Source organism: Balaenoptera musculus, chromosome 3 (assembly GCF_009873245.2).
Source record: "Balaenoptera musculus isolate JJ_BM4_2016_0621 chromosome 3, mBalMus1.pri.v3, whole genome shotgun sequence".
In the NCBI taxonomy this organism is placed as follows: domain Eukaryota; kingdom Metazoa; phylum Chordata; class Mammalia; order Artiodactyla; family Balaenopteridae; genus Balaenoptera; species Balaenoptera musculus.
In genome coordinates, this window is record NC_045787.1 from 135,067,881 (window position 1) to 135,083,570 (window position 15,690).

At 45.5% G+C, this 15,690-nt stretch overlaps 1 protein-coding gene across 3 annotated transcripts in view; it reads left to right on the forward strand.

The window, feature by feature from the left end:
- SLIT3 (slit guidance ligand 3) overlaps positions 1-15,690 on the forward strand; it is a 618,363-nt gene that overhangs the window by 438,730 nt on the left and 163,943 nt on the right. For 2 of the 3 annotated variants that reach the window (XM_036848363.1, XM_036848365.1), the window contains exon 6: positions 4,699-4,770. In XM_036848363.1, the coding sequence (XP_036704258.1) occupies positions 4,699-4,770 (72 nt within the window). Of the gene's footprint in view, positions 1-4,698; positions 4,771-9,015; positions 9,035-15,690 lie in introns of those variants that run through there. The other variant, XM_036848366.1, reaches the window with a different exon arrangement.

Genomic DNA, 15,690 nt, shown 5'->3' on the forward strand with positions numbered 1-15,690 from the left:
AGCTAGAGTCGCTGCAGTCCTATAGCAAAACACTGCAGCTGAATTTTGGGCCCAGAGTGACAGTGCCCTGAGGCTAAGTTTACCGATCCATGGGCTGAGATGCTTGAGACCCACAGAACATCAGGATGAGAAGTGAGCATCTGGGTAGGTGTACCCTGGTATGTAGACCTTGCATCTAGATAGCTAGTTGGGAATTCTTCTTTTCTTCCAGCTCTCTAAAGCCTATTTCTGGAGCTTTCTCTTTTCGAGGTATTCCTTATGGAGTCTCAAATGCATCACTGAAATCATGAAATTTTCTTTCTTCTCTTGTTGTTGTGTGGTGGTGGTTGGGAGATAGATAGATGCCTCTTGATACTGTAATCAGTTTTTTTTTAAACCCCTTTTTAAGGATTTAGATGTGCTTCTTTTCATTTTTGAACTGCAAAAATATTTCTATCCTGCTTCAATGATGAAATTTGAAATTGTGATGGAAAGAGATGAATTGTGATAATATTATGCTTACAAATGGGAATTCTTACAAAAGCACTATCTCCCTGTCCGCTGTTTGCGGAGATTATTTTAAGTCCTCACTCACGCTGACTTTCCTTTCTGACTTGTTTATATTCTCAGAGTATGAAAATACAGTAGTCAGAAAGCTCCTCTCGGGGAGTCTGCATTTAGTTCTTGTTGGAGGATTCCTTTCTAAATGGACTCTGGTATCCTTTTAGCACTCACATTGTTTGCCGAAATCTGAGCTGCCCAGGGAAATGAGAGCAGTTAATTTAATATCATGAACGTTTGGGGGCTTCTCGCCTTATTCACAGGCAGGAGAGTGTAAATCACATTGAGTATTCTGTATAAAGTAAGAGGACAATAAAAGTCGCCTCCAAAAAATAAACAGCCAACCTTTCCTCCATCCACTGCCTTCCTGCTCCCCACCTTCACTCTGCGCCCATGGAAATCTCCCTTTCTTCCAAGCGACCTTCCCAAATGCTGGCTCGCAGAGATCTGTGTGGCAGAAAGGCGGCCCCCCATGTGCTCGTGAAGGGAATGCTCCGTCATTATTGTTAGTGCCGGGGCCATAGGGCCACAGCCAGGACAGTGTTGCTCGTGGCTTAGAGCTTTCTTCCATACATTTTGAGCCCAGCCCTGTCACACTTGCTCTAGAAGGACTCATTCTGCAGCCATACGTGACCAGCTGTGAAGTCCCTGGCGCTAGGCAAGGCATGGGGGTAGGTTATTTCGTGGGGCAAGAAGAAAAGATTCAGTAGCAGTACAAAACACACTTCTTACTGCCAAGGAAAAATAGAAAGAGGGCTACCAGGCACTTTCAGATGGCTGAGTTCTGAGTGCTCCCGTTTCCGAAGTTCCTTTTGCACCTGCCTCCTGAGTAACCGTGTGTGGAGCGGGCAGTGGGCTTTTCTGATTTGTTTTTAAGCGGATCTTTGCATGAGTCTTTTCAAAGGCCCAGTATCGACCTTTGACTTGAGAGCTTAGAGCATACGTTGGCAGCCTCCATCCACCCCCAGAGGCAAACTGCTAAGACAAATGCTTTGGCCTTAGCTCTGGAATGTTCTCTATGTGCCTATTTCACTTCTCTCCCAACACCCACAGAAAGATGCTGGGTTTGCTTTGATTTCACCTCCCCTCTCCTGTGCTTCAGGACTAACTTGTGTGTGTCTGAGATGTAATTTTGAAAGAAAACGAAAACTTGTCGGACCCACGTGTGTCTTTACTTTGTTTTAGGGACCTAGATTATTTGCAGGCAGTATCAGAATTGATTGCAGACAATTAATGAGCATTTCACGAATACTCTGATGCTCAGTGCCATGGAGATGTAATAGCTGGGAAGTGAAGTAACTCGGGTTTTCGTCTCCTGACAGGACCCTCGCAGGCCTTTACCCCTGTAGACTTCTGTAATGAATGATGCGTCTTGGGAAGGACTCTGACCACCAAGGCGGGGATACTGTTTATCTGTGGCTCGAATGAAAGGAGACAATCTTGGTTATAATAAATGTCTTCTAGAAAAGCACACTTCAGCATAAATATTTTAAAATTTGATACATTTCATGTGCTCCAAAATACTCTATAAAATACACCCACAGAGATGCTTATATTAAAGCTTGGTTTTCCCCATTATTCATGAAGAACTAGGTGTCGACTTGTGCCACCCCCTGAAACTATTTAAACATCACGTAATTGATAACGTACTAGAGATCTCTGCTTTTAGCCTTAAAATGAGCAGAGTCCTTTCAGAGACTCTGTCCCCACTGCTCTGTATCCTGAGTGGCAGGACCCTGATGGGAGACTGACTAGTGGATTTTTTAAAATCTTTTGCACATCTCCTTCCCCCCCTACCCTTTTTAATTTCTTTCTACCACTTGATTTTTTCTCTTCTTTCTGTGAGTTTCTTCTCCCCTGCAAGTTACATACTTTTAATGTAAAAGTCTGTGCATTTAGAGTATCCTGTTTGGTTTCTGGTGCACTCATAAAGAAAAGGAATGGAAAACGCTTCACAAATCTGGCAAATAAATAATATTCTAATAGCCAGGACCTCTCTAAAATGTCTGCACAAAAGCAGGTGCACCACAGACTGCCATCTGTACACACTACCCCAGACTTCCCAATTGGATGATTTAGGTACTTTTCTACTTAGGCGAATGGTACCGTTTTTGCCGAATTCAGCATGTTCAATGAACAATTTCTTGGCGCCAAAAGCCAGCTCCACTGCATTTCTGCTTGGTAAGGTTCGGTGGCCTTGGCGTGGAGCAAGGGTTGTTGATTCATTGGCACTTAAACGATGATAAATCTAGAAGTTGGGCAGTGGTAGCAGGCTGCCTTAACAGAACTTTTGCGGGGAATCAGCGGCCCCAACGCTTACAGGAGCTCTACAGAAAGGCCACTCAGTCAACTCTCGTTAAGGGAAGAATTCAGGGTAGCAGGAACTACTCTGAGATCCCATGTGAGTTGGCGTCAGCAAGGACTTTGAACGCTAGATGTAGAATTTGTCAACCTACGGAGTGCTTCTGCTTCTTGAGATACCCATTTCCTGCCTATTCTGTAATCCTAAACACCTAGTGTGTTGTATCGGGAGCGTCTTTTGAGATGATTCCGTTCCGCATGAGACCGCGGCAGAGCCCGTCTGCTGTGATGCGCTCCATCACTCTGATTCTACGTGTTTCATTCCTGCGTATTTATGCAATCCTGCATCTATACATTTTTTCAGTGATAATAGGATTTTAATTGTAATTCCACCTTCCTTCAGCAGAATATAAAATGCTCCAAGAGGGCTACCAAAGGCAGCTTTGACATATCTTCTGCAGCGAGTTGTCTTGGAATAGATTAGCACAAGTTTCAAGTGAAAATTCCAGCATCAGGAGAACCCTCCACCTGAGAGGGGCTGATTTTGTCTGAGACAAAAGAAAGAAAAAGGAGTCTAGGAGGGAGTTTTTCAACACAGTCACACTTCTTTCTCTCTTTCTTTTTTTTTTTTCTTTTTTTTTATCGGAGTATAATCGCTTTACAATATTTTTTTCCAGTCACACTTTTCTCCTGGCCCCCAGCATAAATTATATTTTGTGTGTGTTCCGCACACAAAATATAAGACAGCCTGGTGATAATAACCATTTTCTGTATAACATCTCTTTTTTTAATTAAATTATATATATATATATATATATAATAGATGATATTTAAGTTGGGGTGTGGTCATGGTAAATCTTCTGACTTACACATCAGGCATTTGAGATAGTGGAATCTATTTGTTATCCTTCAACTAGAATAACCTCAGTCCCCAGCTGGAATGTATATTAGTCAAGGCATATTTTTAAAAGACATGATTTCCGTGCTCATAAGATCGAAAGGGACATAAGAAAAAAAAAGTCCTGAAATAGGTGCATTTAATTCTCCCCAATTTAAATTTAAGTGGTATATCTTTAAGGCAATAATGATAGTCTTTTTTTCCCCCATCCGGAACGCTTCCATCAATGAATTTCTTTAATGTTGATGATGCTTGGTGCAGTTTGAGGGAATCTGTATTTAGTCAGAAAATACTTCAATAGAATGACCTACCAGATGGGCCCCATAACAAAGCACGGAGGCATCAAACCACCACAGACATTTGGTGCTTAGAATAATAAAAAGACTATAAAATTAGATTAGTTGAGTCTAATTTGGAATTGGTATATTCCCCATGCACCCTCGCTGCTCTTGGGCAGATAAAGCCTTGAGATTTAGCACTGTGTCAGAGCAGAAGACCGCAACTTCCAGTAAAAGGGAGACAGGGAGAGGGAGAGAGGGGGGAAAAAAAGCATTCTGGGAGGTCACGGAGGGCAGAGCAGTGACCTCCAATGATTTACAGGCCTTTAGCTTAATGAAATTGTTTCAGTGACATGACGGTAAGAGCTCGTAATGGATTGGATGCCCTAATGTAATGAAATTACTCCCTTCTGCCTAAAAAAAAAAAATGCGCAATTAATATTTACTGAGACCTGACAGCCTTTGGTGCGCTCGTCTGTGTAGTTCCCTCAGACAGTCAGAGAGGAGAGACAGCAGCGTGGCAGACAGGCTGGCTCTGCACGAGCTCCTGGCGGGGACGAGCAGAGCCGGCGAGGGTGGAGGGGCAGGCGCTCGGGGGACCAGGGACACCCGGCCCAGACTGCCCAGCTCCTCAGCACGGCCCCCACTCAGCCTTCATGCTCTTCCCTTGCTTTTCCACAGGCAACTAGACAACAACCGCATCAGCTGCATTGAAGATGGAGCCTTTCGAGCGCTGCGTGATTTAGAGATCCTGTGAGTTGATTTTGCGATCGCTGCCTTGTGTGCGTGTGCGTGTGCGTGTGTGTGTCCGGGTGAGGAGGAGAGAGGGGGAGTGTGTGTGCCTGGGGGGTCCGTGTGGATGCATTTCTGTGTCTTCTGCTGCAGTGCTATTAAAATTGGGAACCGGGAGATCCCTCCGGCTCACCTTGGCCAAAGTGTTTGCAGGCAGCAAAGTGGGATTTCTCTCCTCCCACAAACTGGGGTTACTGCTAATTAAGTCTCAACTGAGTCCTTTCTCCCCCGATGCTCCCACGGTATTTGTTGCTGGGTGAAACAGATGGGCTGGAGTAGACCCCCAGCGCCTGCCAGCGCAATCAGGGAGCGTCTGAGTGTGGGCTTACTTACGGAGAGGCAGGTTACAGGTCTGGGAGATGAGAAAGGGGTAGCACCAGGGGGTCGGCTGGAATTACCCAGAATCAGAAAGGGACTTTAGCACAGGACCAGGGGGAATGCCAAACAGCCTGGTAAAGTCCAGTCATTGCTGTTGCACTTGGGATCACATCTCAGGATTAAATCCAAACTTTAAGCAGTACCCTTAAAGTGACAAGGTCTGGGGGGAAGATGAGAGGAGATGGACCCCTCCGCAGAAGACCACCCTGCACACCTTGTCTAGGAAAAATGTGTAGCTGCCCTTCTGTGTTCTGGATTTTCAGATGGGTCCAGCTAAGGACACCTGATTTCCAGGGGGAAAGTCGGCTAGGAGGCATCCTGGGGTCATTCAAACTAAAATTGAATTGTGTAAGAAAACATTTTGATTGTTCTCCCCCATGCCCCAACTACACTTCCAGCTGTCCCTGATTTGGGGAAACCTGGAGAGGAAGGCAATACAGCCTAGCAGAACTTGCTTCGGGAGACGTGCGGTTCAGTCCCGACCCAGCCCCTCAGTTAGCTGTGTGACCTTGGGCAGGTCCCTTCTGTGCTTGGACCCTCAGCTTCTCATTTGAAAAATGAAGGGGACGGTTACTTTATCTCGGGGGTGACTTCCCCTTTCCAAGTTCTGTAACTGCTTGCTTCTAAAAATAATTCTGATGCTACAGTTCTAGCCAGAATGATAAGCGTAGGATGTGTTGAGCGTCCCCCTGAAAATTAAATAAATAAATAAATTACGTAGTCACCAGGTTACATATCTCTGACTTCCAGAAGAATGAATAAATGTCAAACAGATGAAAGAACAGGTACATTAAAATGTCCCTTTGTCCATAAGGGAAGGTCCTCCTTCCACCATCCTTTTCACCTGGCCCCGCAGACAGTAGCAGTGGGTTGGAGACGTCCTCTTCACGTTGTGTGAGAGGAAGGTGATTCCAAGAGGAATCACGGGAAATCAGAGAGGATGCTGATGCTGCAAGCTGCTGGAAATCGGATGAAAACCGAGAATTCCCGGTACAGAAAAGGCAGGACCCACAGCCAGAGAGGTCAGGTTGTCATTCCTAAGATGGATGGTCTCTCCTCACCCAAACTCTGACCCCGGAACCGGCACCAAATGCGTGTCTGCTAGGGAGAGGATGCCAGCCCAAATTTAGTAACCCAGGACTCCTCGTAGCAAGAGGCTGGAGCTGAGAAGGGTAGGCTCGATTTTCCCTGCCTGCAACAAAAAAGCCTCTGTAGAAAGGGCTGCTAGGAGCATATCACCTTCTTCTTGAGAAGGATGAGAAAATTCCCTGGGAAGAGACCAGGAAATGGAAGTCACCAACTGCCACAAAACAGCTGTGACCACCTGACAGCCCACATGTTAGTTCTCTCGACTCGGAGTGGTGTCATCTCGCCTCACCAGGAAGGCTGTCTGCGGGGAGAGGGAAGGGCTGTACAGTCAGACACTCCTGGGTGTGGAATCCCGAATGTGGTGGCACTTTGGCCAAGCTACTCCACCTCTCTGAGTCTGTTTCTTTAACTTTAAGAGGAGATGCCCTATGTATGACATAGGAGGGGATCTCTAAATGATGTCCCCTCCACTTCCCTAACTTTCTCCCCACCACGCCCTCATCTCCACCAGACTCCTGTCCAGGACAGAATTGGATTGCCCCTCTCTACTCTGATATTTGCTATCAAAATATATATTTATATTTTATGCAGATACACCAGGTCTCTCAAACTTGAAGCTTAAAAACCCAGGATGGAAAAAAAAAAAAAAGTTCTCTTTCCCCATCATTATAAAGAGCCCCCAGGATCTGATTAGTTTATCTTCTCAATTCCAAACAAAGCTAGATCAATAGCTTTGTTTTAAAGACACTCTCATCTGGCTTCACATGGCTAAGCACTGAAAATTAATCATAATCAGGTATTCCATGGGTTTTTAATTTCCAGCAGAGGCACACAGCTTTGGAACCATCCGTCTTCATGGTGAGCCATTCTGAAATTGGCTGGAACTGACATCTCCATTTAAAGAACCTCCCCGCCCTACCCCCAGACCTTCCAAGTCTCCTCTACGCATTGACATTTTATAATACTTCTCTGTAATCACAACTTAGGCACCATAAAGAAACTTGACAATGAAATAATGAATAGGAACTAAGTGAGGGCATCATACATTAACTTAATAAATTCTTCAGAGAGAGAGAGACAGAGAGGGGGGGGTGGGGCGGGAGGGAATTCAAAACACTCTGTCCGCACAAAGGTCGTGTCTAAGTATCTCAAGCTTTTAAAGTCTGCAAGTCAAGAAGACAAAATATAGTATTTCAGGTGTGTTTTCTCTCTGACACTAGGCAGCATGAAGTACAAAATAAGGAGACTCCTGATCACCTCATGGAAAGCTCTCTCAAAATTAACTTAAGTTTAGGGACAAAAAACTACTAGTGAAAATATTTCACGTGGGATCACCCTGTTATTCCATCCTTTCTGCGGATGGAAATGCTATAAAACCTCTTTCCATCCAGTCTGAGGTTGGTTGCACTGAACCTAGGGGGTGAGTCTGGGCGGGAACCCCTAGCAGTAGGAACTGTGCAACGTTGGGAAAGACTGTGAAATCTGCCCACCTCAACCTCATTTTTGACTCATGCCCAATGGCAGATGTCCAGCACAGAGTATGGTAGACAAAGGAAGAGAGCCACCACCCTCCCCTTTTCAGGTAGCCAGAAAAGGGAGTGAGGAGGAAAGCATAGTACGGGCGAAGCAGGTGATAACAGCTGGCATTTGTTGTGCAGTTACTAGTACCCAACGCCAAAAGCAGTACTTTTACATCGTTATCTCTTTGCATCCTCACAACCCCTCCATGAAACTGTTAGTGTCACCCTCCTTTTACAGAGAGATACCCATTTCAGAGAAGCCAAGTAACTGCTTAACTAGCAAGCCGCAGAGCCTGTGTAATTAACCCTTCTACCAAGCTGCCTTTCTGATCTGTGTTGCTAAGGCTCTCGTGATGTTGGCTGCCCTGAAGCATGGCCAACGTGTGCTGCAGGGCGGTGTGAACTGGCCCCAAGAGCTGGTCTAGGCAAGCTATCAGTGACTCGCGGTCCTGCCGAGGAGAACGCCAGAGCCTCCCACAGCTTGTAAAATTGTCGTTCCCTTTACCCAGGGATGGCTCCTCACAAAGCTGAAGGTAAATCAGACTCACAGGGGAAAGAAAATCATCCTGCTTTTTCACTGACTTACGTTCTCGTCCCAACAATGACTTATTCTCACTTCTGGATGTCACCAATTGATTTTGGTACTCCACAGTGCTCCGTTCTCCAGACCTCCCTAAAATACAGCCCCAACTTTCTGTATGGAGCTTAAGGTTCTTAACTGAGGGACCTCGCTTTCTGTGAGTCAGACGCCCTTCTGTTACACAAATCATGGACCATTCATTCCTGCTTGATCTGTACATTTGGCGGTTCGCGTACTAGGTTTTCTCTGAGTAAGGCGTGTTTAAACCACGGTCGAATATGCCAAGACTGCATCTCCCTGGCTGGTCAGGAATCATTTGTGGAGGGACTCGGAGCCCTGGGTTTCTAGCCCCCGCCAGCTAGGTAGAGGAGAGCCAGGTATGTCACCAGTTTTACCAGACTCCTCTCTCCCCGACATGCCATCTTGGGTCGGAAAAATGTTTAATGGAAAAAAAAATTAAGAGTATGGACAAATGAAACAAAAATGAGACAACCTAGTTAATAAACTATTTAATTTTGTTTCAACAGTATTGCAGGAGAAGAGAAGAGATTCTCAGACATTGTCTCCTGACTACTTGTAGCAAATCAGAAGTTCAGTAGATATGCTGCCAAAAATGCCAGGCTAAAGATGTCAGGAACACATCCTGAAAGCGCTTTCCGTGAGTGGTCTGCCCTTGATAAATCACTAGTACTGGCCAAAATTCACATAGATGCGACAGGTCTGCAGATAACCCAAGAGTGCTGTTTTGAAAGCCTCACTCCCATTTATGTCACTTAATACCAATTTTGGAAGTTCAGTGACATCATCATAGGCTGGTTCTGGAAGGACCTTAGCTGTCTCCAGGATGACCTCTTATTGTTGAGATAAGGCACAGAGAGGTTGAGAGCAGGGTCGGGACTAGAGTGGGGCCTGCCTCCTAATATTTTGTACCCAGGGCACCCCGCTTCCCTCACGCTAGTCCTAGCCCTGGCTAGGAGACTAGACAAGGGCGACAGCAAGTTAGCGGTAGCAAAAGACTAGGACCTGGGTCTCCGGACCCCTGATCCCATGTTCTTTGCCCACAGTAGGCACCTGCAGGCAGTTAAGCTGTTTAGAAGAAATCCCCTGGTAAGACTGGGGATCCTAAGCACACTTGTCCTTTCCAACCTCATCATTAAATGTTTTATATTATTTAGCAGGTTGGGGGAGGGCAAACTTTAGTCCATGACAGAATCAAACAAAGATTCTGCTTTCAGCTCCCTCGAAACCAGAGGTTGCAAACTAGATCACAGACTACATTGTGGCCACAGATGAGGGTTTTTTTTAATCCCGTGGAGTGTTTTTTTACCATTTTAAATTAGCATTTCAGATTGCAAATTGATGCTATTTTTTGTAAAAGTCCAGAATTCCAGCTTTGGACTTTGGTGAATCAGAAACATTGGCAACCCTGAGCTGCATTTCTGCATTGCAACGGTCAGCTGTGACTGAAAAGCACATACCCTCCGTAGATGGGGTATGTAGACTCCACTTTCCCACCGACCTTCCCCCATTTCAGTGACCTGCCAGCCCACGCAGCCCCTGCTTTAATCCAGCCAAGAAGCAAGGATGCACTGTGTGTCACCATAGTGCCAGATACCAGGGACAGTAAAGCGTTAAATGAGCAGGTCCTCTGGCAGATCAAACTCTAAAGGCGAGAGCTTTACCAGAACTGTTGAATAGACAAGCACAGACAGAGCTAAGTGATGGGGAGTCGAAGACTCCCAGACTGGACAGGGGTACCTCAGAAGCCATCAGATGCCCATGAGACATGATGTCTCATGTCTCATCTTCTGGGAAGTTCTTCTCAGGAGTTGAGCTCGCCTCCAAATTCCCTTTGATTCTAAAACAATTGTAATTGGGTTTATTCACATGATGAGAAGCAAGAGACAAATACCTCCCACCCTGTTTCTTGCTCCCTAGACCCCAGCATCAGCCTGGGTAATGAGCTCCCTTTCAGTCCACGTTTAGAGAAAAGAGAGTCGAGTTAAAGCAGTGATGGGAATTAACCAGACTTGTAGCAGAGTTCTACTTGAACCACCTCTGGGCAAGTATGACATGGCCTGACCCTGAGCCCTACTTGTAGATACAGAAAGTGAATGTAAAAGAAAGTCCTTTTTTGATATAAGAAGGCAGTGAAAAGAAATTGACACCAGTCCTGATACCCAGATCAGGGTGTGCTCACTCTCCTAGTACAGGGTGGTTGTCCCAGCTGCAGGGTGCTGGGTACTGGGCGTTGGGACATTTATAGACATGGTTGGTCCAGTTCAGAAAACCCAGTGCTTAATGCAAGTAGTGGCCTGTCCTCCACTTCAAATGACCTTCCTCTGGGTATGGAACCAGATGCTCTGATTAACAAATAATAATAATGTGTTGATATATAATGCAATGATATCATACCAATTATTAGTATAGTTATTATAAATATTATAATTATTGTTATAGGCTCCATGTTTTAGCATCTTCTATCTTCCAGGCCCTGTGATAAGATATCAGAATGCGGTATTTTACATAACCCCGTTCTACACCCTTACGAGGTAGATCCTGGTAATTTCCTCATTTTACCAGTGAGGAAACTGAAGCTTAGAGAAGTTGAATAACTTGCTCAGGGTGACACGGATAAGTACAAGAAGGGGATTACTCTTCCAGTATCAAATCCCCTGCACTTAACTGCTCTGCTACCAAAAAAAATTAAAATTAAAAAGTACATCCTAGAGAAACAATTATATGCATTAGGAGATTATTGACTGTAGTAAATGCCCAGAATAATTCAGGAACCACAGACTTTCTTTTTTGAAAAGTTGCCGCCTAGGGTACTCAGATCTAAACCTATGACGTCAGCTTAACCAGCATCACATCCCATTCCATGAGACTGCCCCAGACATGGCAGGAGGCAAAGGCTGAGCTGCTGGAGTTTACAGTCCTCCCTTAGCAGTGGGTGCGAAACCAGCTTCACCAAACTGAATGGTTTGGGGTTCATCCCCTTGCAAAAGAGAAACATTCATACCACTTCTTAGGCTAGTTATGGGGATTAAAGGAGATACCTCAGTCGTATGTCTAACAGATGCCCCATCAGGACGCTCATAAAAATCAAAGTCAGAGAATACTCCTATACTGTTCACTGCCTTGCAGAAACCTGGCACATAGTAGGTGGTCAATTAAAGTTCATGGAACCAAATTGAGCTGAAATTACAGGTCGGCTCTCTGCATCCTCTGGTGCCGTATCCTGCAGATCCCAGATCCCCGTGGATCAGTCCGCTGTTGGATAAATCCGGAATGCGGCTCCCGTGGGTGCAGAGGGCCGGTTGTAATTAACTGAATTTGAAGCTTACCCTACCCCAGTCTCTAGATTCTCTGTTTTCACGTGGCCCTGAACAGAACTAAGATTGTGGTTGTCCCAGAATTATTTCAGATGTTGAACAATGTCGTATTTTACTGACACATTTCTCACATTACCTTTGGTTTCTTATCCCTTTAGCTAAGTGGTGATTTTTTTTCTTTTTTCTTTTTCTTTTTAAGAATGAACAAAATTATAGCCACAGTGAAAATTGGTGTTTTCTAACAGAGACAAGATTCATTTTCATTTATTTACAAAATGTTTCACCTGGGTTTCTCTGGGAGATGCAAACATTTTATTTGTTTCAACAGCCTTCCGAATCAGGGCGTTTAATCCTGACATAGCTTTGAATATAGAACTGTCATTGCTTAATGAAAGTCTTAAAATATCTCCAGAATATAATTTTTTGGTTACTGTGCTGCAAATTGTGATTTGTTGAGGCAATTAGGATTAAAATTGTACTTTGTGGAAAACATAGTTAACTTCCATTCGACCCTCAAAGTACTAGGAAGGGAACTGGGTTTCCCGTAAATGCACACCCCTCCTTCATGGTCACCCAGACTGGGAGCCGGATCATAGTCAAGCTCTTAAAATGATGAACTTGGTTTTGAGAACATCAGCTTAAGGAAAAAGTGAACATTTCTTTGAAATGTAAAATAATCTTTTCCATTTAAATAAGCAGCCCTTTAATAGTCCAGGTAACTAGAATCTGGGGGAGTTCTAGTGGTTTCCATTTTATTTCATTTTCCTGTTCACTAAAGGCTAGTTTAGTTTCTGAATTGAAAATGTATTGCTCTTCATTCCTGAATTGAGGGGATATGGTGAAGATCATTGAATCGTTCTTCACCAACAGAGGGTCTTGAATCAGTAAGACTCCCGCTGTCAGCATCTCCTATGGGCAGCACTTAGGTGGAATCAGGTCACAGTCTTGCTGTCCCCAAGGGCCGTAGACTACAGCCACTAGGTCTCTGGGCTGAGATTCTGGCCTGACAAACTAGGTTTGGGGGCAGCCTTTTGGTTTGCTTTGTCCCACCTAAAACAAAATGGAAAAATACCTTTGCATCTTTGAAAAAAAAGATTCCAGAGGGTTTTCTCTCAGGAGCATGTGGCTGGTGAGGAAATGCCTCAGAGCTGCCAAAGGCATTCAGGGGTCAGTTCACTCCCAAAACAGAGCTTCTATGCTGATTTGAAAAGGCGCTCCTATGCCGATGGTCAGACACTACCCTTTCTCCATGCCCCAGCTGCCAGCAGTGGCTTTGGTGACCAGTGTGTGAGCACCTTTTGTATCTTGCCCCTTATCATCTCGTGAATGCCCTTGAAGAGTCAAACCTGCCTATGACTGATGTTGCCACTTCCACCCAGGGTGTGGAATATTGGATGGCTTGGCTTACCTATGGCCGAGAGTCCATTACTCTACAGAACTGGGTCCTGAAAGCCAAGATCCTAGGAAATTGATCCCTCCTGTCACTTGGGTTTCTGGAGGGGAGGAGAGCATGGGGAAGACATAGAGACACAGAGCTGGGGAGAATCAGAGCATCGTTTTTACCTTTCCCTGAGCTTTCGCTTCCTATCTTTGAAGGCGCACACGTGTAAGGGATGGTGAGGAGGAGGGATGAAGGGAATAACGGTTCTATTTCTCCAAGGCCATATGTGGACTCACTGTAGAAAAGCTGTAGAGGGCCCGTTCTCTTTTGAGGACCCCAGCTATCAGCTCTATTTTATCCATTGATTGAATGAAACCTGCCAATGTGAGGTTTCTTTCTGTTTTTTAATTTTTTGGTCTTTCCAGTGTTTAAAAAAATTAGAATTCATTCCCAACACTTAACTCCTGGGTAATTTTATAGAAAAGTATATGATTTCAACTTCCCTTGAATATTTAGAAGCTGTGGCAACCCTGGGTTGACATGTGGCTATGGTGCTCCTGAGCAACATTGTCCACTAAAGCAGCGGTCCCCAACCTTTTTGGCACCAGGGACCGGTTTCGTGGAAGACAATTTTTCCACGCAAGGGAGTAGGGGGTGGGCAGGGGATGGTTCAGGCCGTAATGCAAGCGATGGGGAGTGATGGGGAGCTGCAGATGAGGCTTCCCTCGCTTGTCTGCCGCCGCTCACCTCCTGCTGTGCGGCCCGGTTTCTAACAGGCTGAGGCTGGGTACCGGTCCGCGGCCCGGGGGTTGGGGACCCCTGCACTGAAGGACTCTCTTTGATGAAGGAAATGTTTCATATCTGAGCTGTCCAGTATGATAGCCACTAGCCACATGTGACTCTTGAGCACGTGAAAGGTGGCTAGTGCAACTAAGAAACTAAATGTTTAGCTTTATTTAATTTTACTTGATATGAATTTAAATTGCCACACGTAGCTTGTGGCTGCCTTATCGGACAGTGCAGGTTTAGAGCTGAGGGGCAAGGACTGCATTTGGACAGGGCATGCCCTCTGCAAATCTCCATAGCTCCCACCAGGCCCGCTCTCCTGCCTGCCCTGCTCCAAACCCCTGGAGCCATTTCACATCCATTAATAAGCACAGTGTTTAAACGGTATATTTTCTGAAGCTAGATACTTTGAAATACCTGCCACACCCCTCACCCCCCCCCCCACTCTGCCCTTTCTCTCTCTTAATTTAAACATCTGGATCTTATACCCCCAAAAGACCTATTTGCACTGAAGCCCAGGAGTAGGCTTATTAAAACCGTCTCCCATCAAAGCAAAACCCTCTCTGAGTGAATTAGTTTCTGGATCCCAATTATTCACTTCTCTCAGCTCTGCAAATGACTTCCACAAAGTCAACTAGGTAGGAAAATCGCTCCCGTGTCTAGACCCATCCCTTCTCCATACATAAGCGGAAGATGCAGCAGGCAGTTAGGGAAGCAAGCCCATTAACCCCGCAGAAGCTGAGCCTGGTGTCTGCATAAAGAGAGAAAGAAAAAGAGCCGACCCGCGCAACTATTTTCAACTGCTGCACAGCGGGGGCTGGTTGCAACTTTCAGAGTTTGGTCAGATGTCTTGTCTTTTTGCAGACCTGGATAGATCTGGGCATCCACAATCCCTTCCACCGCCTTCTGGAAAACTATTCCCATTTCCAGAAATGCCATTTTAGAGCCAACATCAGCCCAAGTGAAATTGGAGAGTGAAACTGCAGGATCCGGGGGAAGACCCTGGAGGTCAACTGGTCCCACCACTTCATTTGAAGAGAAAGAAACTCCCCAGAAAGGTTAAGTGACGTGCCCACAGCTATAGGAAAATTTCACGGAAGAACCAGGCCAGAAAATGGGTCTATTGACTGTTATCTAATGCTGTATATTGCCATCTAACCTTTCCCTATATTAGCAGGCAGGAAACAAAAATTAGTGGAGCCAGCCTCTATGTCCTATCCATCTCATCATCCCTTAATCTCCAGCATTTTACCAGAGGGAACATTTTACCTTCAACATGGGGAACACACCCTCCCTTTCTAGAAGCTTCCAGTCCTGCAGCCACTGCTTGGGGGATACCGGTACCCCAGTCAGAGGGCAGTCTGGGAAGAGATCAAATTCTGCATCATTGATCCCAGCTAGCAGGGGTGACCCGAGGCCCCATGAGTAAGCACCAGGGACCCCATCTTTGAGCCTACATAGCCCGAAGTGTAAACTATACCCAGTTCCCTGAGAGAGTCCTTCCCTTACAAACATCAGCAGGTGAAAACAAGTTCCCTCTGACATCTCAGCCCAAGAGCAGAGCCTCCTTCCTGCACCCTGTACAGTTTTTTCTGCTAACAGCTCTGAAGTGGCTAAGTTCCAAACCGTCCACGAGAAAGAACTTATGTGTTTAGCCACAGAGCTGATGAGTAGCGAACAGAAACTAGACAAGAGCACACAGGCCTGGCGGAACACAGTTTTACCCTATAAACAGACACTTCTTCAGGGCTCTTTGTCCCCGAGTAATGATGGGGGGGGTGGGGGAAGCATTGAATATCAATTTTCAACCGT